Genomic DNA, 24,556 nt, shown 5'->3' on the forward strand with positions numbered 1-24,556 from the left:
AAAGAGCATGCTAAGGCTAGCCCACTGTCCCCAAGAAAAGGAAGAGGGACACATGAAATGAAGAAGCTGCATTGGCCAAGCCCCCTAGATGAGCCCAGCCTAGATCAGTCAACTATTAGACGTCTGAGCTAAATAAATGCTTATTGTTGTATGTCACTGAGATTTTATGGTTGTTTGATATATAGCTGATACAACTACCCCTACAACTTATTATACGTTATAGCACTTGGTGATTTTTAATAGCAGCTCATTATTTGGTCATATATAATTGTTTCCTTGGGCAGGTCTCTCCTAATTAAGATCATCAGACTTAGCAAATAAAAATACAGGATCCCCAGTTAAATTTGAATTTCAGATAAACAATGAAGAAGTTTTTAGTATAAGTGTGTCCCATGCAATTTTTAGAATCTATTTATACTAAAACTTATTTGTCTAAAATTTAAATTTAACTGGGCACGCTTACATATATTTATCTGGCAATCCTACTCCCAGTACTTGAGGCAGGATCAACATCTTACACAAAAACTGTGAGATAGTTCCCATGGTCACCATCATAATTCTGGGAGAGGAAAGCCATGGTTCAGTTAAAGATTTGCAAGAGGGAGTTCCCTGGTGGTCTAGTGGTTAGGATTCTGGGCTTTCACTGCCATGGCCTGGGTTCAATCCCTAGTCAAAGAACTGAGATCCTGCAAGCCATGCGGCGTGGCCAAAAAAAAAAAAAGATTTGCAAGAAGCTAGATCTTGAGCACTTTCTTCTCTCCAGTGACAAGGCCCCTTATAATAATGATGATGATGGTTTCATTTACTTAGCCCCTGTAGAGGCAGATACTATGCAAAGACACTATCTTAGTTTCACATCAGTGCTGCAGTGCAGGGGAGTGAGTGGCCAAATCTTTATCCCCATTTACAAATGAGTACACTGAGCGGCAGAAAAGTAAAATAACTTTCCCTTGGACACACAGCTAGAGAGAGTAGCAAAGCTAGAATTCAAATGCACCCTTTTCTCTTTCCATGTACAACCTTGTCTCCAACTACCAAAATTGTTTTTTGTCACTTCCACAAAACTGAAGACAACAAAGTATATTCCCCAGCCCCCAATCTCTTTACTGGTCCCATTGAATCCATTCAATGAATAATTGAGGTTGTATTAGTTTGCTAGGGCTGCCATAGCAAAGTACCATAGACTGGGTGGCTTAAACAACAGAAGTTTATTTTCTCACAGTTCTGGAGGCTAGATGTCCAAGATCAAGGTGTCGGCAGGGTTGGTTCCATCTGAAGGCTGTAAGGGAAGGATCTGTTCCAGGCCTATGATGATTAATTTTCTGTGTCAACTTGACTAGGCCCTGGGATGCCCAAATATCTGGTTAGACATTATTTCTGAGTATGTCTGTGAGGATGCTTCTGGAAGAGATTAGCATTTGAATTGGTGGACTGAATAAAGCAGATTGCCCTATCCAGTGTGAATGGGCATCATCTCATCCTCTGAGGGCCTGAATGGAGCAAAAAGCTGGAGGAAGGCTGAATTGATTCTCTCTGTCTGTCTGAGCTGAGATCTTGGCCTTCTCCTGGCCTTGGACTGGGACTTATACCAGCAGCAGTCCTGGTTATTAGGCCTTCAGACTCAGACGGGAATTTATGCCACCAGCTTTCATGAGTCTCCCACTTGCAGAGAGCAGATCGTGCCACTTCTCGGCCTCCATAATCACATGAGCCAGTTCTTTATAAGTTCTATTTGAATTTATAAGGCTGGGCTCCTATTGGTTTTCTGGAGAACACTAATACAAGCCCTGTCTCCTTGGTCTTTAGATGGTCATCTTCTCCCATCTCCACATCATCTCCTTCTGTGCATGTCTGTGTCCAAATTTCCTCTCCTAAGGACATCAGTCATATTGGATTAGGACCCACCCTAATGACCTTATTTTAACTTAATCACCTCTGTAAAGACCCTATCTCTAAATAGAGTTACGTTCTAAGGTCCTGGGGGTTAGGACTCCAACAAATGAACGTGCAGGGTGAGGGCACATAATTCAGCCCATAACAGGGTTTGTGGAGCTAATCCTGACTCATCTCAATACAGGCTGCATTTAAAAGAGGAACTCAAGAGAACAGATTTCAAATGATGGAATTCTGGATTTCAAGTGGTGGAATTATAGTTTTCACAGCAGTCCCTAGGGGTGGCAAAGGCCCATCCTATAGTTCTTAATAATGGCACCTCAAAGGTATCACACCCTCTGCCAAAGGGGCCTTAGCAACTGGTGGAATGTGGGTTATTATGAGGACAGGGGATTGTGATGGTGGCCGGGCGGAATCTTGTGGGATCTGGTGGAATCTTGTGAGGCCAAATGTTAATGCCTCAAAAGATGTCATTTGGCCCCAACCGGCAGTACTGTGGTTTTCTGGATGGCAACAGAGGACGGGAAGATGATGGAAGGCCGGGGGGCAGGAGAAAGCTGCCCAACCTTCCCCAAGATGGTGCCTGATGACCCCATGTCCGAAGGGAAGTCAAGGGCTTCTTTGGTAAGGAGGATGCCTCTTCTCACTGCCCCAGCCTGTCCCAGCAGGGCGAGGAAGAGCATGATGGGGACACCACAAGATAGGAGCTGAGTGCTGTTAGATCCCAGAGAACTGCTAAGAAGAGTAGGAGACGTGCACCCTATCCCCACACTGGCACCCAGCTGTAACCGGAGACCAGGTAGCCCTTCGTAAGATTGTGAAGTCACTTGAAGCTGGCTTTGGTCTCCCCCATGTAGCTCTCCATGTGGGGCCCTTTCCTCCTCCTGCAGATGGGACCAGGCTTCCCCATAACCCTATCGTTGGTTCCCATATATTGAGGTTCTCTCAATGCAGACCTTGGGTTTCTTCCTCCCTCTGTGGCCCCCAGAGGACTGGATGTCTAATTGGCCTCAAAGTAGAGTGGGAGGTGGGAAAGTTACCTCCAGTAGTGATCTGAAGATCACGAGGAAGACAGACTTCTATTCAACCCTCCCAAAGGCCCCACTTGCAACTTTAGGGCGCCATTCTTCCGTGTCAGTTTGCCCTCTCCTTCTTCTTAACTCTCAGGTCCTGATAACTCCATCGAAGTTTCTCGGAAGAACTCAGTCTAGATGTTTACAATTCACACCACTTTCAAGCACCCCAGTGCACTGTGCCTGGGGCTGCAGGAGCGTGGTGGGGTAGGGGGTGGGCAGCCCCATGCTAACTCCTCCCGACCCCCCACTTCCCCCTTCCCAGGCCCAGGAGGCAGAGTCCCCCAAGCCAGACTCGTCCTACGACTACCTTGAGGAGATGGAAACTTGTGAGGACAGAGGCTGCCCGGGGCCACCTAAGTCACTGTCGTCCAAGGCCGGCCCCGCCACCACCAAGGCCCAGGCGGGCGATGGAGCCGAACGCGCAGAGCTGCCCCTGGCCCCAGCCGCGGCGGCCCCGGGAACCCCGGGGCCCCAGCGAAACGCCGAGATGGAGCTGGAGAAGGTGCGCATGGAGTTCGAGCTCAAGCGGCTCAAGCGCCTGCACGAGGAGAACGAGCGGCAGCGGCAGCACGAAGAGGTGATGGAGCAGCTGCAGTAGCAGGCGACGCCCCGCCTGGTAGGTGACAGGTCCCAAGTGGGAGGCGGCGGGGGCGGGGAAACCAGGGGCGAGGGGAGCCCACCTGACCCGCTTCTCGGCTCTGCCCCGCCCTACGCCCGCCGGCGCGCTGCTTTACAGCGTCCATGTTAAGCTGAGATCCAACTCTTCAAGGATCAACCCTCCCCTGGAGGGACCCGGAAGCCGCCTCGTCCACTTGCCTGTCCATGGCTTTCCTCCTCAGGGAAGACTCTTCAACATTTCCTCTATGTCTGGATTTCCACCACTCTCCACTCCTCTCTGCGTCTCCTAAAATAGGACGCCTGGGACTAGACCCAGAACTCCCACTGCAGTCTGGCCAGTGGATTTTGATAGAACCATCATCCCCTGCTCCCCTGATCAGGGCTGCATGCGTTCTGTTGGATCACGCTGCCTTGCTGTCAACTAAAACTTAGACATCTTTTGGCAAGAAATGGACCACTCTCCCCTAATCTGAATGGGGATAAGAAAGCCTGCTTGGGATTAAATGGGATGGGAAATGCTTAGCACTCGGGCTGGGCCATCATAAGCACTAAATAATGGAAGATGTTATTGTTTAAAGCAACGCTGTCTGGGCTTTAAAATCAGACAGTCCTGGGTTAAAATCCTGGCTCTACCACATAGAAATTGTGTGACATTGGGCAAGTTACTGATCCTCTTTGGGCCTTGGTCTGCTCATCTGTAAGGTAATACCTACCTCACAGGGGTGTCGTGAGGATTAATAGAAAGAATGCATGTGAGGCACTTTGCAGTGAGCCTGGCACGTTGAGGTCAGCACTCAGTGTTAGCTATTACCATTTTTATGCACTCATGCAATTCACTTCTTGACACAAATGCAACAACTTACGTTCATCACTTCTCAATTTTATCAGGATGTAATGTATTAGCTACGCTTCCCAGCTCTGAGTCATCCTCAGTTCTGAGAAACTTGCCTTCTGGCTTTATCCAAGTCATTGCTATAATTGTTGAGGAGGATATGACCTAAAGTAAATACCACTAAAAGGTCTCCCTACAGGTTAGCAATGTTCCATTAATCAGCACCCTTGAGTTACATTATCTCCAGCTCACATTTCTCTACCTTGTCCAGAAAACTGTACTGAGACACACTGTCAAATGGTTTCCCAGAATTAAGATATTACGCTATGGCATTTCCCCAATTGACTGGTCCATTTTTTTAAAGAAAATTAGGTTGGTTTTGCATGATTTGTTCTCAATGAACACATGCTGCCTTCTTAACAATTATCTTTTGTTTTTCTTGCTCACAAAATACCTGCTTTTTAGCTTGAAAATCCTTCTCCTTGCTGGAGGAGATGGAAATCCTTGGTGTATAGTCCTATCTGCTCTCTGTCTTCTGCTTTAAAAAAAAATAGACCATTGAAAGTGTTTTGAAAAGTCTAAAAGGTTTCACAAATGCACAATTTGTTATCAAAATCACAAATATCAGCCATTAGCACGTAGACCACAAACAGTGGCAGAAAGTCCATGGAACCAGAGCCACACCAGGTCTGCAGAGAAACACAAGATCTGTCCAGCCCTCCAGTCCCACCAGAACACTGGATTTCTTCCTCTGGTCTTCCATCTTCCTTACTATTCATTTTAGAGGTGGCATCACTGGAGTCATTTCCTGCCCCCTCAGTTTTATTTAGTTACCCTCACATTTTACGTAGTTGGTTCAACCATAGTATGTCCAAAACCCCAGTCTTTAACAATAGTTTACAAAAGTGTTTTACTTCCTGTGCATTAACTTGGAGAGTCGACTTAATTTTTAAGCCTCCCACCTCTCTTTTTCTGGGTGGGTGGGTAGATAATTGTCATTGTATTGAAAAATATCTCTATGAATATGTTTCTAGTGAATTTAGGGCATCACAGTTCCTGCCATATGCCTGCTTACAAAAAATGTGGCATGAGTTGAAAAGATATTTTAAAGAATGAACCATGGGTGATGCCTTCTTAACTATAGATCAAAATAGTTATATCAGCTTTTACTCTGCTTATATGTTGATGCTTTCTACAGTTAAAATGGGGGTCTGTTCAACTTTAATTATATAGACTCTGGAAAAGAGCAGCACACAGGCAGAATCAGCCAGACAGCTCAAGCTGCCTTCCCCCACACTCAAAACCCTGAGAGTTTAGGGAGGCCCCATCACCTGTCTCTTACTACCTGTCCGCAGGAGAGACCACACCCTGGGCTGAAGGACCACAGCCTGACCTGATGTGACATGCACTAGGGCCCAGAGAGTCAGACACAGTCATTTGTGCCCAAGGGACCCCCTCTCATTGTGCCACCATCCAGAAAACAAAGTGGAGTATCTGGGGACACTGTCCAGAGAACACGCCCAAGACCCGGCGTCCAGATGTGGGGATCTCGAGTAGGAAAGAGACTGCCCACGTGTGGGCTCAGAGGCTGCATGGAGTGTACCGAGAAAGGAAGGGGGCGGCCTGACTCAGGAGGGCTAAGACCAGGCTCAAGAAGTGAAAACTCATGAGTCCCCTCTGTGCCCGTGACCTTGCCTGGAATTTTCATTCTTGTCCTCACTCTTCCTCCTCCTCATCTCGTGAGGTGGGCATGATTACCCTCACCTTAGGTGAGGAAGACAGCCTGCCCGAGGTCACATTCAGAAAGGGACAAGAGCAGGATCGAAGCCCATGTCTGCCTGGTACCCAAGCCCTGGTTTTGCCATTTCTCCTCTCTTCTTTCCCCCACAGTTCTCGGGAGGCCTGCAGGACCTCCTGCTCCCCCAGAACCAATTCGCCATGTTCCTGTACTGCTTCATCTTCATACACATAATCTATGTCACCAAGGAGATGATCTTCTTTCTCTTCTCCAAGCACTACCTGTTCTGCATCGCGGCCATTTTGCTCTGTTTGATTAAAACTTTATGGTCATACTTGCAGGTGCCTTCGCTCTCTCCATCACTGGGCACCTCCTTCCCTCACCTGTGCCTCCCTCCCATCAGAACTTGCTGTTAGGAAAGGTTTGCTGTCAACTATTTACACCTTAGTGTGGAGAAACATGTTCAGGCCTTGTACTAAGCCTGAGTTCCCACTGTGGATGAAGATGCTTTATTCCCCAAGAGGAGAATTTCAGAAGGTAGCAGGCCAGGGAAGTATCTGTAGGGAGAAGGGTTTAGAAAGCCTTTCCAGAATCACAGAAATCATACCATGACCAGGCTGACTTGGGATCCACCACATCTACTCAGATAGATCTTCCCTGAGGTGTGGGGAGCTGTGGTAGGCTTTTGAGGGTAGATCCCCCAAAGACGTCCACATCCCTGTGAATATGTTACCTTACATGGTAAAAGAGACTTTGAGATTAAATTAAGGGCCTTGAAATGAAGAGATGATCCTGGACTATCCAGACGAGCACAGTGTAATCATAAGGGTCCTTATAAGAGGGAAGCAGGAGGGTAAGAGGCAGAGAAGGAGATGTGGCCATGGGAGCAGAGGGTAGAGTGAGGCAGGACCACGAGCCAAGGAATGCAGGCAGCCTATAGAAGTTAGAAAAGGCAAGAAAATGGGTTCTTTCCTAGAGCCACCAGAAGGAATGCAGCCCTGCCAAACCCATTTTAAACATGTGACCTCCAGAACTGTAAGAGAATAAATCTGAGTTGTTTTAAGCCACTACATTTGTAATAATTTATTGCAGCAGCAACACTAATACAGGAAACTAATACAGGAGCCAAGGCTCCTCAAGCTCTTTCCAGCTCTGCAGACATGTCAAGATGGCATCACCAAGGCATTGGCAAGGGTCCATCTAGCCCTGGCCCTGAGCAGGACTGTACACAGTCTATCATGCATGCTTGGAGCCTGCCCTCAGCAACATGCAATTCAAGAAGAGAGATGCTGAAGCTACAGGAAACCCAGGACAGGCCTATCAGATATCCTGATCTCTGAGCAGCACATGCCTGGGTGAGGCGGGGGCAAAATCTGGGCATACTCCTAGGGGCACTGGTAAGGAGGCATTGATTGATTAGGTGCAGTCAGCAATGCTGCTCCGGTGGAAAAATAGAAGGAGAAAAAAAAACTAAACAGGCCACACGCCCAACCCTCAAATCACATACACACACATACACACATACACACACACAGAGATACATAGCAAATAGTTGTCTGCAATAGAGATATACACAACAACAGGCAGCAACAACCAAAAGGAACAGACTTTGGGCACTAGGGGACTCACAGGAGGCACAGAAGTGGCCCAGTGTAACAAGGGAAAGAAGTTCAACTCCCCCATCCTCTACACACATACGTGCACGCGCACACACACTCACACACACACACACACACACACACACACACACACAGAGCACGTTGTCAGCTGCCCCCACCTCGTCAGCCCTGCCCAGGAATGATGGCCAGCACGGGAGACTTTAAGGATAACGCAGCAAACTGAATGGACACAGCTTTGCAATCAATCAAGTCTTTTTTGACCCTTCCTCTTCCTGGACATAAGGCTCTGCTTTAAGAGGAACAAAGGAATACGTTTCTGTCTTGCTGGGCTCTCTGAGTGATGCAGAGTGAAAACACATGAAAAGAAAAGACCGCCGCGGGATTCATTGTCAGTACACGTTATCATGCCATTTCAGTCCACGGTGACTTCTCATTTTCCACCCAGTTCAATGCATTCATTCCCATTTATAGCTGCGCGTGACAGGTATTTACTTGGAAGTAATAAAACTGTCATTTCTCATTAAACTTTCAATGGCAGAATTTTTTTGCTATGGGTCACTTCTCACAATCTAATTTGATCTGGGTTTCTGGGGTGGGATTGAGGCAAAAGAAGGAGGAGATCAGGATATCAAAAAGATTAAGGCCCAGATGTTTAATTCACTAGAACAAACAGAATTGGGAGTTTGTTTATAAAAAAAAAAAAACCTGCTATAATGCCATTCAATTCATCATCCCGTTGCCAGGTAAAACTGGACTTAAATACACCCATTTTCCTCACAAATCTTCAGAGAAAGATTAGTAAACTCCTTTCAGTTAAGTTAGCATGTCTTCTCACCCCCTTAGCAATGGCCATGAAATCTCCCCTCTATCCTTACTTCCTACTCTGATAGAAGACTGAAGCCAGTAGCCGAAGATCTACCCTAAGCAAAAATGAAAACAGCTCATGGTCACTCCCCAAACTTGATACAGACCTCACTGTTCAAATGCAACGCAGAAAATCAGAAGGAAGGAAGAGACAAAAGTGGAGAGAGATACAAAGGACAGAAAAAAGGCACAGCCTAGGGTTACCAAGCAGGCAACAAGTCAACATACAAGCCCTTCTGGAGCACCTCCAATGTGCCAGGCACTTGGCTACATGCTTTATGGAGGCCTGGGAGGCAGACATGTACATTATCCCCATTTCACAGACAAGGATACTGAGGCTCAGAGAGGTTAAGTGATGTACCCAAGATCATCTTAGATCTCAAGTCTGACTCCAAAGTAATCTTTCTGTATTTCCACACTCCCAAAATCCTGCCTTGGAGGATCTCACAGCCTTGCTGAGGAGATGCAGCTAATACACACTAAAGTATAAAGAAACTATCAGGCACATAGACCTCAGTGATGAAGGAGATTAAAGGAGAGGTCCCTGGAGCCCAGGGTGATAGGATGTCTTCTCAAAAGAGCAGCCCACAAGGGCAGGTAAGCCTGGGACAGGTAGAAAGGAGTAGGGAGAACTCCCATGAATTAAGATCAGGGTGGGAGCGTATAATCTGCACTCAAAGAAGGAGCAGGCACATCCTTGCTCCAGTGAATGGTAACAGGCCTGGAAAACTGATTTGGAGCCAAATTTTATAGTCTTGAATATTGACCTGAGGAATATGAACTTGGGAAACAAGGAATCCCTGAAGATTGTAGAGTGAGATAGTGACCCTCCCCCCAAAAAGAGGGGAAATCCTTCCCCCTCCCCTCCCCTGGGGGCCATGTTCTTGCCTTGACCTTCTCTTCCCATTTCCAATCCCGGAGCATTCTTTCTAAGGTCCCAGTGTGAAGACTGCATTTAGCTGTAAAAGAAACCCAGCCACAGTGGCTTAACCAAATAGGGGTTTACGTGTCTCACATACTAAGAAGTCCCAGGTTGGGCCGTCCGTGATGGTGAAACTTCGCAAGGATGTCACAGAGAACTCAGTCATAGAGGATCCTTCTTTTTGTTCCACCATCCTTAGCATAAGGCTTTTATCCTCCTCACCCCATGGCTTTTAGCCTTATAATCTCAAGATGGCTGCTATAGCTCCAGGTATCAACTCCAGGTCAGCAGAGGGGGAAAAGAAACGGGGCCATCTTTTTTAAAAGCTTTCCAGAAAGATCCACCTAGAGACTTCTGCTTACATCTCATTGGTCAGACTGGTCATGTTGCTGCTCCTAGCTTCAGGACATACGAGGTGTGGTAAGTTTTTGGCCTGGACGCTGTTGCAGCCTTGAACAAAATTAAGATTCTGATAATATGGTGGGGGTGGGGAAGGGGAGGGGTGGATATTGAATAAGCAGATAACTGTGTCTACCGTACCTTGCTGCTTTCTTAAGCCCAGCTCCCACTCCCTGCCCCAGTGTCATGGTCCAGGTTGAGACAATTGGGTAGGGCACAGCTGTAGCCAAGCTGGGCCTGGCCCACAGCTGCACTTTTGCCTTAAGGCCTGGCTCACATACCACAGCAGGAAGGTCATGGTTTTCTCCCGATACACAACTGGAACAGCTCTGCCTTTATCCTCCTGACCTCTGCCTGAGGCCCCAGTATCTTACACAACCGGGGCCACAGCCTTGCCTGGGGACTTAGAAGGGCACACCTCTCTGTGCTGGGTGCCCTCAGCAAAGTTGCAGGAGGAGGTGAGTCTGCCCTGAGAGTCCCTCCCCTTCCTGAGTCCCAGATCCCGCAGAACAGAGCCCAGTGCCCCCAATGTCTGTCCTGTCATCCCATTCACACCGTGATGCTGAAGACAGAGTGTAACAGATCCTACACATTACACTCAGCTTCAGCCCAAGCAATTAAGCACTAATAGTGAACTTTCAGGAAGGCTTAGGAGGAGAAAGATAGAAGAATCTTTCCTGCTCCCCAAATGGAATCACATAGGTTGCAACCCTGAGCCCAGGGACGAGGCTAGAGTCCTGGAGATGCTGAGATCTGCAGTGGGGGAGGGGGAGCAGGCTTGGTTTCCAAGGCCACTTCCCTGCCAGATCTGTTTCTAATCCCACTTTAGGCGGTGATTGCAAGCAAATTGGTTAAGCTTTCTAGGCTTTATTTGGGTGACCTGAAAATTATCTGGACTCTAACTCAGTTTAAAAAAAAAAAAGGTGGGGAATGGGGAGAATGGGACCAAAGAGCCTAGGGTCTGATTTCAGAAATTCCTATCTAACTGATCTGAGGTGGTGTCCGGGGAGCACCTGAAGAGTGTCCCAGTTGATTGCAATGTTCAGCTTCATTACAAAACCTAAATCCTGGCTACTCTACACGTGATCTGAGGACCAGCAGCCCCAGGCATCTTAGAAATGCAGCATCCCAGGCCCCACCCTGGACCCACTGATCGTTTGCATTTTTGACAATATCCCCAATGACTCTTGTGCACCTGAAAGTCTGCAAAGCACTGCTCTAGGTGATGTGACTCAGTTCAACCGTTGCTCTGTTGTGAAGACACTGCTCTTGGCCTGGAGGGTCTTCAGGGGTGGGAGGGTACATGGAGGCAAGATAGGAAGGAGTGGAGAGAGGATAACTGAGTGTGTAGCCCCCACAAGTGCTGTGGGAGCCTCCATCACAGCTGGCAGGCGCAGGCTGGATGGCAGTGCATCCGCCCCTCCTCCCCCTGTGCTCTTCACCAGTCCTTGCTCTGGGCTTCTGAGCAACCAAGTGGTTTCTCCCAGCACTCTGCGATTCACCAGAAACTTCCGGAATCCCCCCAGGCCTATCTCTGCCTCTGTCCCTTTTATGATCTAGCTCCATTGTGTGTAGCTTGGGGAAAAAAAAATCTCGCTAATATACATTCATTCATTATTTAAAGGTTGCCACTGTTCTTTCAGGAAGGTTAAGCATGATTAAAAGATGGGATTTTTTTTCCACAGGGCAGAGCAGAAAAACTAGGGCTCCCGCATTTTTAAGCTGTTTTGGCCAAGCCTTATTGCATAATTTAAAGCCTGTGACTTATTTAGATTTAATTAGCCAAAGGAGCAGCAGCTGCAGGTTCATTAGTCAGTATTTATTAAGCGCTCCCAGAGGGCTTGTCCGAGGCTCTGAAGAGCCAAGTGGAGGATCAGCTTTGGACTTGCAAATTTCCTACACTTAAGTAGGAGGGTATCGCAGATAGGGTCAGGAGGTAGGCTTTTTTATTCCTCAAGAACAAAAGGGTGGCATCAAAGGGCCTGGGGTCATGAGACAAATCCCACAAACAACTCTGGCATGGGTCAGTGATTTAGGGACTCGTGGTGACAGGTCTGATAACAGCGTGCAGGCTCATGGAAAATGCAGAGCTATACAAATGAGAGGTGTTAGTAAAAGATGAGCAAAGAATGTGTAGGGATCACCGACCTGACTTTAAGAACTGGGAGAAGTGGAGAGGATCAGAATCGGCTCCAGAGTCTGTGAGGCCCAGTGCAAAAGGACAATGCAGGGTGTCTTGCTCAAGAACTATTGAGAATTCCAAGGTGGTGACAGCAGAGCCTGAAACCAAGTGTGAGGTCTCCCTGAGCGCAGGGTCCCCCTGAGCATGGGGCCTGGTGCCAATGCCGTGGCAGTCCGCCCATGAGGCCAGCCCTCGAGGTGGATGAAGGAGACCCTCTGTGGCAGGGGGCTTTTGTGGATCCCCTCAAATCCCATCCTGGTCCTCGGCACCTCATCAGCTGGAGGAAGGGGAGCAGGTGCTATGCATTTTGAAAGGGGGTGGGGACCACGGGAGCAGGCCCAGCAGCGGAGGATGCTGAGTCTGGTGGCCTGGGGGGACAAAAGGTCCCCTCCCAGGCAATGCAGGGGCGCCCCTCGTACACCCACCGGCTCTGGAAGCAGAGTCTGGCTGAGCGGGAGGCACCTCTTGGTGTGCAGGTCACGCCCCAGGCTTGCAGCTGCTAATCCCAGGGCTAACAGAAGCATAGAGCTCTCCAACTCTTGGCGTTTCCCCTCCTTCCTGGCTTCCGCCCCCAGCCCCATTCAGCTGCTCGTTTTTCTCTGGGCTAGAAAATCCCAAAATAGGAGAATAAAGCTACACTTTTTACCCTCATGAGCCTCATTTGTATCAAATGACACAGTCACTTTGCCTCAAACTTTTCATCAAAGGAGCCTTTGTAGGGTCCTGGGGCAGAAAGCAGGCCTTGGAAGACAGCCACCAGGAAGCCGGGCAGAAAGTGCTGAGCAAGGCAACCCTTGGTTTAAGCAGTGGTGGGGGGGGGAAGGGAGGCGGGGGAAGGCAGTCTCAGACATTCTCTACCATGGACCCGCTCTCCTCCCAGCACTCTCTTTGACCAGGAGATGCCAGAGCAGCTAATTGTGTGCTGCAGGGACTAACCCACTGCTGGGGGCTCAATCAGTACTTGGGGAGCAAATGAATGAACAAACCAATGAACTAAAGGATACACTAGACAACCTGAGACAGGATCCCGAGCTCAAGCCTCTGTGAAGATGTGCTGGAGAGGAGAGAAGGGAGCACACGCTTCCCCAGTACCTACTGGATATTCTGCCCTGTGCAACACACTTTATGTCAACTCATCTCATCCCACGGCCACCCCCTGAGGGAGTACTATAACCATCCTCACTTTGCAGATGAGAACGAGACTCAGAGAGGTTCAGGAGTTGCCTGAGCTCCCTCAGCAAGAAGGTGGCAGAGACCAAGTGTGGCGCAGAGCTGAAAGTTGCTTTAAAGAAAGCTAAGAAATCTGTGTCTCGTTTATTTGTATTTGTGAATGAAGATTCAGAGCTGCTTTGATAACGTATGTGAAGAGTACTGTTACTGTATTTCACATGGTATTGTGCGGTCCGCTCTGTCTCTCTATATTGTGCACACCTACGGGTAGCGGCTTCAAAGGTACTTGGCTTGGGCTTCCTTGGTGGCGCAGTGGTTAAGAATCCGCCTGCCAATGCAGGGGAAACGGGTTCAAGCCCTGGTCTGGGAAGATCCCACATGCCGTGGAGCAACTAAGCCCGTGAGCCACAACTACTGAGCCTGCGCTCTAGAGCCCATGAGCCACAACTACTGAGCCCATGTGCCACAACTACTGAAGCCCACGCGCCTAGAGCCTGTGCTCCGCAACAAGAGAAGCCACTGCAATGAGAAGCCTGCGCACCGCAACCAAGAGTAGCCCCCACCCGCCACAACTAGAGAAAGCCTGCGCACAGCAACAGACACAATGCAGCCAAAATAAAAATAAATAAAATAAATAAATTTATAAAGGTACTTGGCTCAAAAATCTACCGTTTCATTCCACCCACTCTCTCCCTTCCTCCCACCAAAGGCTGTGGAGGGAAATGTCTCTGAGAGGGGACAAGGATGTAAGTCCTCACTCACTAGCCCAGGAACCCCACACACCTGCCATTTTCTTGGCGAGAGGGAGATCCATACTCAAAGCCCTTGATAGCTTCCTCTGGACCCCACCCAACATCCTCTGCTGGGTTCATCCAGTCATGTGAGTGGGTCTGTAACTGGCCTGGGGGGTCTTCCCTCTTGAATCAGCCATGCCTGGCTCATCCTGAAGACCTGGATACTATAGCAGGTGTATGAAAGGGAGGTGGTCGGACCCAGAGAGAAATCTTATAGTTCACTCTCATCGCCTTCACTTCTGGACAATTTCTGTATCCTCACATATACAAAGCCTCCCCTGGTATCAGAGCTGGCCCGAGTGGGCTCCTAGAAAACAATGAGCTTTGATTGGAAGACTCTGGAAGCACAGAGAAGTGTAGAAAGCCCACCTGCTCTCAGATATCAGACTAATATCGGTGGAACCCCAGACGGCTGCCCTAAGCAAACCACACACTGCAGGACCATCCTGATTCTCAAAACAGATCAGCTAGGGTGGGAGTCAAAAACTGGGATGCCAGAAGGACCCAGGTGGGGCAGGTGAAAGAGGGGAGCTGGCCAGGTGTAGCTAACAAGAAAGGAAGAGCCAGTGTAAAAAAGACAGCCCCCCACTCCCCTCCCTCCCTCCCATTTCCACCGTGTGAGGATGCAGGCTCCCTGTCTAGTTGTTCAAGGGCATCCAGGAATCCAGTCTTTTTATGTGTTGGTTCCATCTTTTAACTGTTGGTTCCATCTTTTTAAGCACTCTATGGACCTAACAAAAGTCTGTGGGCCCACCAGTTCACAAACTTTGAACTTGAGATGTGATTTCCCTTATGATAGAGTCTTCTGTTTCACTCAGAGACATGCTGGGGGATTTCTTCAAACAGAAAACACTCCTAGTTACAAAAATAGAACGTGATTCACTCTAGCACAGAAGCAGCAGTAAAGGATGCTTCTTCCCTTCACAAATAGCCTCACCTTGAGGTGTTTCAAGAGACAGATCTCTTAATGCACTTCAAATCAGGTTAGAGTGGCCAAAATCCAATTTTCACACAACTTCTTGAAGGAAGATGGGAATTTGGCTCGAGCCTCGATCAGAGTTAAAGAAGGGGCAAGGCAGGGGCCTGGGGGTGGGGAAATGAGGCAAGAGAGTGCGTTGAGGGTGGAGGGCAAAGCTGGGTGCCCTCACTGAGAGACGTGGAGAGAAGCTGGCAACAGCTCTGTGAAGTTGGTGAGACAAAGAGGTGGGTCCTGGGGATCGGAGCCAGCTGGAGAGGGGAAGAGGATGAGGGAGCATCGTTAGTTGCCATGGCGACAAAGGAATAAGAAAGGGGGGGAAAGAGTGAGGGGGGAATCTCGGAGAAGAGCTATATTGTGCTGCTACAACCAGCTCTCTCCTCTCCACCCAGGACCCCTGCCTATGACTCCCTGGGCCCTCTGCCACCTCCCCCACCTGACTCCATTCATCCCTGGCATGGATAAAGTACTATGAAATTACATCAAGGACATTTAGATCCTATACATGGGTGGTCTGGACAGATACCTACTTACGGTGCATCTGGGTCTCCAAAAGGCCTCTTGAATTCAAAAATATTTTCTCCACTGTCCTGCTATATAAAGCTTACCATTCTACTATTAGGGCAAAATTTCCTGGACTAAGTATTTGTTCATGTTCAATTATAAACCCTCCTTAGGAACAGTCATATCTTGGATATTAACTTCTAGAATCTCATAAATTAATTTATCACATGTAGTAGGGATCTCAGCTTCAGCCTAGGAATGTCCACTACTAGGATTCAGGCATATCTAAACATGTATGATAAATTAGTAGGGCAGACCCCAGACAGGCCAGTTCATAGGATGGTTCCAGTGACATCTGCTATGTGTGTTCAACGTTCATTTCCCCTTGATTTTCTTTTGGGGAACTCCCTGTTCATCAATCTTTGTCCATGAGGTTCAAGTGGGCTGACTTCCAATCGAGGGTGGACCCAAGACCTAGACCTGGCCAATCAGAGCATTCCATCTCCTGGCCAAATGATTGGTTCTGGTGTGGACACATGACCCGAGCCTAACCAGTGAGTCTCAGACTGAGGACTTTTGCTGGAACTCCTGGGAAAGACAAACTCCCCACTGGGTACTAAGCAAGCAGAATAAATGTCCAGAGCTACTGGATGCTGTCTTGTTCCACTTGGGGAAGGCCTCACTGAGAATAAAGCTGACGTGAAGAAAAGCAAAGCCAAGAAGAGATGAGAAGACTCAGGGAAGGAGAGGGAGGGAGGAGAAGGAGAGAGAGTGAGTCCTTGTTGGCATGATTTGAGCCCCTGGATCCACCTGAAATAGAGACATCCCTAAGCTTTTCAGTTGCTATTAACTTTGATTTAAATTGTGTTTCTGTCACTTGGAACCAAGAGTTCTGAATCATGCAAGGGCTTTCCCATTTGGCTAAGGAGAAGAGGATTACATGAGTTGGAACGTGGGCTCAGCAATAGCTAATGGAGGTGATTTGGCACCTGTTCCCAGCCTGTCCTCCGGAGAAAGCCGTGGGGATGAACCTAAACAAGGGAGTGTGAGAGACATGGGGAGAAGTGGAGCTATTAGGAGCATACATGAGAACTCACATGTGGAAAGGGAGCCATTTCTCCACTTCTGGAGGGAAAACAGCCCTGCTCTGGCCCCATGAGGGGTTGAGGTATTGATGTCTGTGCCAAGGGAAATGGTGGTAGGGCCTTGCTGAGAGGGGATGCCAGTGGGGAACCACAGACAAGCATAGTCTGTACACTCAAAAAAGGCTCCATGAAAGGACCATGAAAGGTCTGGAAGCAACCAAAGTGTCCATTAACCGATGGGTGGATAACTACCGTGTTAGAGAGCCATACAATGGAATATTATTTGGCAATAAAAAGGAATGAAGGGGCTTCCCTGGTGGTGCAGTGGATAAGAATCCGCCTGCCAGTGCAGGGGACACGGGTTCGAGCCCTGGTCCAGGAAGATCCCACATGCCGCGGAGCAACTGGGCATGTGCGCTACAACTACTGAGACTGCGCTCTAGAGCCCACAAGCCACAACTACTGAGCCCACAGGCCTAGAGCCCGTGCTCCACAACAAGAGAAGCCACCACGATGAGTAGCCCCCGCTCACCGCAAGTAGAGAAAGCCCACATGCAGCAATGAAGACCCAATGCAGCCAAAAATAAATAAATAAATAAATAAAATTTATTTTAAAAAAAAAGGAATGGAGCATTGATCCATGCTACCACATGGTTGAACCCTGAAAACATCATGCTAAGTAAAATAAACCAATCACAAAGGACTACATATTTTATAATTCCATTCATATGAAATGTCCAGAATACACCAATCTCTAGAGACAGATTAGTGGTTGCTTAGGGCTAGGGGAACAGAGGGATTGGGGGATGAGAGCTAGGGGCGCACAGTTTCCTTTAGGGTGATGAAATGTCCTAAAATTAAATGTGGTGATGGTTGCAAAACTTGAATATACTAAAAGCCATCTAATTGTACACTTTAAATGGGGAAATTGTATGGTATATAAATTATATCTCAATAAAGCTGTTACCCTCCAAAATGGCTCTTGAGGTACCTGCCCAGTCTGCGTGTGGCAGGGGTAGGGGTGGGGGGTTGGCCTCCAGGAGGCCCAGGGCACATGATGTAGCTCCTGCTACTCTGGGAGAGAGTGTGCCCTTCGATCCGATAAGAGGGACCTCACTCTGGGCCAGCACTTTAAGAGGGCTCCCCTCTGATTCTTATCTGGTCTCACCCTTCCCCACAGGGTGAAAAGTCTGTAGGGCCAAGTGGACGTGCCCACCACACTCACACCTTCCAAGAACATACCCTAGGCATACAGGACCAAGGAACTCCTTGCCCAGAAGGTCCCAAACCTGTTTCTCCAGCCTGCAATCCTCTTCTCCAGGTCCATCCTCCACAGGGTAGACTGAAATGGTGGTGAGCATAAAAGAGGTGTGATTGGAACCTGCATATGTAGGCTGGATGCCCACATCAGGCCCCTCCAAGGGTGAGGCAGAGCTGGGGGGTGAAGGAGAAGGGGACAGGCCATGGGCCATGAGTGCAGGGTGGCGGCAGGGGGGGGGCCTGGGGCCAGGTCTCCCCAAAACCACCATGTTCCAGCATGGGGATGAGAGGAATATGAGCATTCTCAATTCAAACTTTACCTTCTAGGTCATTATGAAGATGTATTTTTCAAGATAGGAAGCTGGAACATTTAACAATTTGTTAGCTCGCTTTATAGTTGTAAGGTACGTAAACACATGGCTTGTGGACCTCCCTTTGTCCTCGTGCTCTGGACCCCCTCAGATATAAAGATCTGATGCTGAGAGATGCTACACTTGAGAGAAATCTATCAGAGCTTTTCTTTCTAATGAATCCTGCTGTGGGGTTTCCCAGGTTGCATTTACTGATTTAGGAAACAGTTCATAGATTCTTCGCTCCAGGCTAAAGAGAAAGCTGATACTTGGCTGCCCACAACCCTGAAGTTTAATGATTTCTCTCAACGTCTCCTCAGCCTAGCCCATGGCTTAGGCATGTAGTGAGGGGCAGGCTGGAGACTGGGTGGATCCCTGAGCCATACTAAGGAATCCGTGTCTGTCTGGCTCTCTTGTCTTCAGTCTTGTTGTTGTTGCTCTAGGATATAATGTAATAGAGTCCAACTGGCAAGGAATTCTAGCAGAGGCTCATGGGAAACATCTGAGAGCAGGGCTGGGGCAGGCCAGAGAGTATCTGTTCATCCTTCCTCTGTATCTTCCTGATGGCCAAAAACTCTGGGGGATCCTGTGCTAGTGCCTTTAGGGTACAGACCTGCAAGACACACGGTCTCTGCCCTCCAAGAAGTTACCATCTGGTTGCAAAATAACACTGACACTGATCATTAAAACACAATATAAAAACCCCAAAACATAACTTAGGGTGTGACATAAAGCGTTTTCAAGACTGGAGATCATCTCGTCCAGAGTTTCTCCTTGGCACTGTTGACACTTTGGGCCACATTATTCTTTGCTTGGAGAGAGGGGGAGCTGTCCTGTGCATTGTAGGATACTTAGCAGCATTCCTGGTCTCTACTCACTAGATGCCAGTTAACAGGCTCCCGGCCCCAGTTGTGACAACGAAAAATATCTCCAGACACTGCCAAATGTCCTGTGGGAGTCAAAACTGCCCCCAGTTGAGAACCATTGCTCTAGTATACATTCCCCCCCATCATTTCCAGTATAATTAATGTCTATAGACAGAGAATTGCAAGAAGCCGCATGAGGGGGAGATGATCATGGGCTGGAGGAGCCTGGCTCTTGGAGGAGAAGGCAGCACCTGAACTGGTCCTCAAAGGGTGGGTAGGGTTTGGCGAATCCAGCTAGAAGGACAGCACTCCAAGAGGGGAGACAGTATGCTCAAAGACAGAGAGGCTAGAACAAGCAGCGTGCCCCACATGGCTATGAGGTTGTGCAATGCCAAAAGGTGTCCAGTCGAGGGGACAAGTGGGCACTGAAATGCGGCCCACCCTCCCCTGGCCAAGCCATGCCCCTTGGCACCGGGCTGCATCAGTCCAGAGGAAGGGGAGAATTTTTCTTAGTACAGAGGTGACTTGTGAGCCCCATCTCATATGCTCATGGTGCTGTACTGCCCAAAGAAGGCCTTTTTCTAATGACAAAAGTGCCACAGCAGCAAGCCAAGACCCCACGAATGAGCATGCCTTGGGATGGAGAGGATAGAGAGCCAGGAAAGTAGCCAGCCCTCTGTCAGGGACTGATGGGGACTCTAGCTTTCTCGGGCCCTCGATGGTCCCACTATGCTCCTCTCCACTCTGATTTCTCTGTGGGGAGCCCCCCAGCCCCCCTGCTCTGCAGAGGCCCCACATGGAAGAATGAGAAGGAAGGTCTTTCAAGAGCTCAAAGTAGGTTGAACCAAAAGGAGAAGGAAAGCTCTAAGAGTCTGGGTCTGAGACAGACAGCAGCCAGTGTGCCTGGCTCAGATCCTTGCTGTTTCCATCCCCTCCTCAGAAAGACCCTACAGAGAGGTGGTCACCCCTCAGGGAGGTCGCCTCTGCCCAGAGCACCTTTCCTCCTACAAAGAGACCTTCAGACCCTGCAGGGACCCCTCGCCCCATCACCTTCCCTTTCTTTGCTCATCCATCCAGTAATGGACCAGCACAAACTAAGGTACAAGTGCTCTTGGGAATACATGAAGACCCTCCAAAGGGTACGTACTTTGGTGTAAGTCATTTTAGGAGCCTCACATGACGAGTCCTCAACTTCCACAAGCGCTCTCTTATACAGCTGTCCCGTCTGAGCACATGGACGAGGCATGCTGCTTGTTCTCCCTCTTGCTTCGCTTGCACGATCACCCTTCTCCCACTTCCCAAAAGAAAGGCACACTACTTACCTGTCCCAAGTCTTCCCACAGCGCATTGGCTTAGGGAAAAATGTATGGTGCAATGAAGGGACAGTCTAAATGCCAGCATCCACGTGGAGAAAAGGGGTGACTAATGACTGGGCAAATCAACTAGCTTCCAATCCTCTGCTCTCATTCAAAGTGAAGGAGAATCTATTCTAGTTGTCAGCTGATAGGTTTTTAATGATCTACCCATATGATCTTTGAGATTAACTCAAAAGGAGTTTATAAAACTGAGTGACGGGGCTTCCCTGGTGGCGCAGCAGTTGAGAATCTGCCTGCCAATGCAGGGGACGTGGGTTCGAGCCCTGGTCTGGGAAGATCCCACATGCCGCGGAGCAGCTGGGCCCGTGAGCCACAATTACTGAGCCTGCGCGTCTGGAGCCTGTGCCCCGCAACAAGAGAGGCTGCGATAGTGAGAGGCCCGCACACCACGATGAAGAGTGGCCCCCGCTTGCCACAACTAGAGAAAGCCCTCGCACAGAAACGAAGACCCAACACAGCCAAAAATTAATTAATTAATTAATTTAAAAAACAAAACAAAACAAAACTGAGTGACATTGCTACAACAAAACTCCTTACATTCCTTTGTACTTATGTATGTGAAAAGATTTCTGAGCTCAGCTCTTGCACCTATTTAAAAAACAAAACAAAACAAAACAAATAGAATTAATACTGAACCTTGACCCCTTCTAGCGATGAGTAATATTCATCCATGGATATATGAACTAATTGGGGTAGGGAAAAAAAGCTTCTTCTCATTAAGAGATGTATTTTCAATTAATCTTTATTTTTTATGCTTCCTTAGTAGCTATTAGATTTTCTAATAGCATTTGTTTTGATTAACTGTATATTACTTGTCATGGTACAAATCCAGACAAAATATTCTCTAACATCTAGAATGTGTGGTCACAAGAAATTTTAATAATAAATTCATTTTATATACATAGCTTGGTTGGAGAGAAGTATGATAGGGTGATGCATAAAAGATATGCAATCACAAAAATGTATTAGGATAAAATTCTGTAGGGAAAGTAGAAGGAAATATAAATTCAAGGAGGAAAAAGAGATGAAATTTTTCCAACTGTTAAGGGAGAATTTCATGTATTTTTTAAAAGGATTACAGTGGGTATCCAATCACTATAGTATTTCATTTAGAAACATTTTTCAGAGTACTGCAACACTTTTACCTTTAAATGTCAATATTTGCATACACCAGAAAGTACACCCTATGTAACTGTTTAAACTATGGAAAAATTTTGTGTGTTGGCTCCTAAAAATGTGCAAAGGGGTACACATATTTTCAAAAAAAATTTTTGGAGTCTACAAGAAAAACATTTAGAGCACCAGGGTCACAGAGCTTGGCTCTTGCCTGCAAGGGGAAGGCCTACAATGAATGCAAAATCAGCACCTTTGAAGATTCCCTAAAGCTTGAGGGACCTGAGGGCACCCTTAAAGCGTTGCCATGGGGGTGAGGGCTCTCACTATTGTGAACTGGGCCAAGGAGCTCCCCCTTCGTCCTGTCAATATCTTCCTCCCTCATCTTTCTCTTCTCACTTGTTTTGTTTGCAGCTTTCCTCCAAAATCCCATTCTCTCCACTACAGATGCCCTGTCAGGTCAGTGTGAGATCTGTTCTGCTTTGTTGTGTTGCACCTCACTGGTCCTTTCTCCCAGAAGCCTTCGGGCGGGCAGTGTCCCCACCCACCCCCACCAGCCTCGCTGGCCGCAGTCTAATACCCCATGTACACAAGCGGCACCCACTGCTTCCTCCAGTTTTCTCTTGCTTTGGGCTAGTCCTCACTCCCCAGCTAAGCCATAAGTTTTCTCATCTGTGTCTCCAAACCTCTCTTCTCAGCAGTAAGAGGCGGATAAAAAGAATTAAGCGCGATGAAATTTGAACAGCGCCTGGCACCGAGCCTGGCCTGCAGCCAGAACTTGGCACCCAGCTGCATTCAGCAAATACTTGCTAATCGTGCTGTTGAATTTTCTCGCTGGGCAGTGATTACAGCAGTCTGGGCTTCCTAGCGTCCCCCTTCTTCGCCCAGGGAACCAACGAGAGTTCCCAAATCCCCAGGTCTCCTTTAGATAGCTTGCCAAGTAGGGGTGATGGAAATGCCTTCCCCCTCCCGCCACCGCTGCTGCCGCCGAGTCCGCTCTGGGTGCCCGAGCCCAGGCTGGTGGAGTGAAGGGGGTGGGGGGAGCCGGGAGCTACGAGGTCATACTCGGGTCACGTGACCGCTGCCGCATCTGTCAACTGTGGTACAATTACTAAGCCGGTCGGGGCTAGCGACATTCAAACCAGTTCTCTCTTCCTCCTCCCTCTCCCAGGCTCAGGTCCCTTTCACATCAAGGGATCGTCTCAAAAGTCTAGGACCCTGAAGGAGTTGGCTTCCACATGCTACAATTTAAAGGGCTGGGATAGAAAGAAAGGAGGGGGGGAGAGAAAAAAAAGTCCAAGGCTGCACTTACGGCTGCTGCAGTTTGAAAACTGTGCTTAAGGTTCTTTAAAATCTTTTTCTGTCAAAGCAATTTGGCATATGTATTACAGAGTCTTTTAAAAATCCTCATACTCTAACCCATTAATTCCAGCTCTAGCATGCTTGTAAGGGAAGTAATCCAAACAGGGGCAAAGGTTTCGGACACAAAATTCACTGTCTTGTTATTGAAATTAACAACTATATAACGAAATTGAATAGATTAGGGTATAAAAGAACAACAAAATATTGTTCAGTTGTTAAAAATGGTGATTTCCAAGAATCTTTCATGACATGGAAAATGTATGAAAAAATGACCACAGGGAGTATTTGCTGAGCACTTCCTATGTGCCAGATGTTCTGCTAAATGCTTTCTATGGATTGATTCTTACAACCTAAGTAGACAGATACTATTATTATCCCTCTTCTAAAAACTGTGGCCTAGAGAAGGAAGCTGCCTAAGGTTGACTAGCTAATAAAGTGTGAAAATTGAGGCTTAGCGGTTATACAAAGGGTTTAACCTAAATAAATGGCAGAGGCAGGATTTGAACTCACAGAATCTGAGTCTTGGAGTCCAGTCTTTTAACCCCCATGCTCTTAACTGCCTGCCCAGTAGTAACTAGCAAGAAATCAGTATGAACACTGCACACACACCATCAGGCCAGTAATATGTATACACACATGTGCCCCTACACACAATATATGAGTAGCAAAAGAGTGGAAGGACAGACACCAACATTTTCACACTGGTATCTGTCAGTGGTACAATTACCAGTGATTTAAGTTCTCTTTATACTACTCTAAATCTTTTAAATTAATACAATGTATATGTATTAATTTAACAAGTAGACAAAATGTTAAATACAGACTGATTCCACTAGAGAGCCATGTGCTAATTATGGGATTATTTATTATAAGGAAAACTTGAAAGTAGCTCAAGTGTCAATTATTGTTTGAATAGTTAAATGAATTATAAAACATATTAGGTGCAATAATTTGCAGGCATTGAAAATGAAGGATACAAAGATCAAATGATACCGTTATATGAAAAATCAAGGTACAAAATGGTAGGCATATTATTCACGATCATTTGAAAATGTTACTGTAAAATATTAAAGAAAAGAGAAAAAGATAACTATATCAGGATGGTAAAATTATATGTGATTTTAAAACTTTTCTGAACTTCTATAATGTCTTTTTTTTTTTAAATTATTTATTTAATTAATTTATATTTGGCTGCGTTGGGTCTTCATTGCTGTGGGCTCTCTCTAGTTGTGGTGAGCGGGGGCTACTCTTCATTGTGGTGCGTGGGCTTCTCGTTGCAGTGGCTTCTCTTGTTCTGGAGCACGGGCTCCAGGCGCACGGGCTTCAGTAGTTGTGGCACGCGGGCTCAGTAGTTGTGGCGCACGGGCTTAGTTGCTCCGTGGCATGTGGGATCCTCCCGGACCAGGGCTTGAACGCATGTCCCTTGCATTGGCAGGTGGATTCTTAACCACTGTGCCACCAGGGAAGCCCTATAATGTCTTTTATTTCTTGTATACTAGTAAAAATATTTTCATTCAGTTAATAAGGTTCCATATCAAAATTAGCATGGAGCACATG

The 24,556-nt window shown here is 47.6% G+C and overlaps 1 protein-coding gene across 1 annotated transcript; it reads left to right on the forward strand.

The window, feature by feature from the left end:
- Window positions 1-2,400: 2,400 nt before the first annotated feature.
- On the forward strand, window positions 2,401-22,666 carry TMEM247 (transmembrane protein 247). The gene is given in 4 exon segments (XM_068564155.1): window positions 2,401-2,517; window positions 3,232-3,585; window positions 6,310-6,485; window positions 22,480-22,666. Coding segments are annotated over 4 exon segments (834 nt in total).
- The last annotated feature ends 1,890 nt before the right edge of the window (window positions 22,667-24,556 follow it).

This window comes from Eschrichtius robustus, chromosome 15 (assembly GCF_028021215.1).
Source record: "Eschrichtius robustus isolate mEscRob2 chromosome 15, mEscRob2.pri, whole genome shotgun sequence".
NCBI classification, from domain to species: Eukaryota; Metazoa; Chordata; class Mammalia; order Artiodactyla; family Eschrichtiidae; genus Eschrichtius; species Eschrichtius robustus.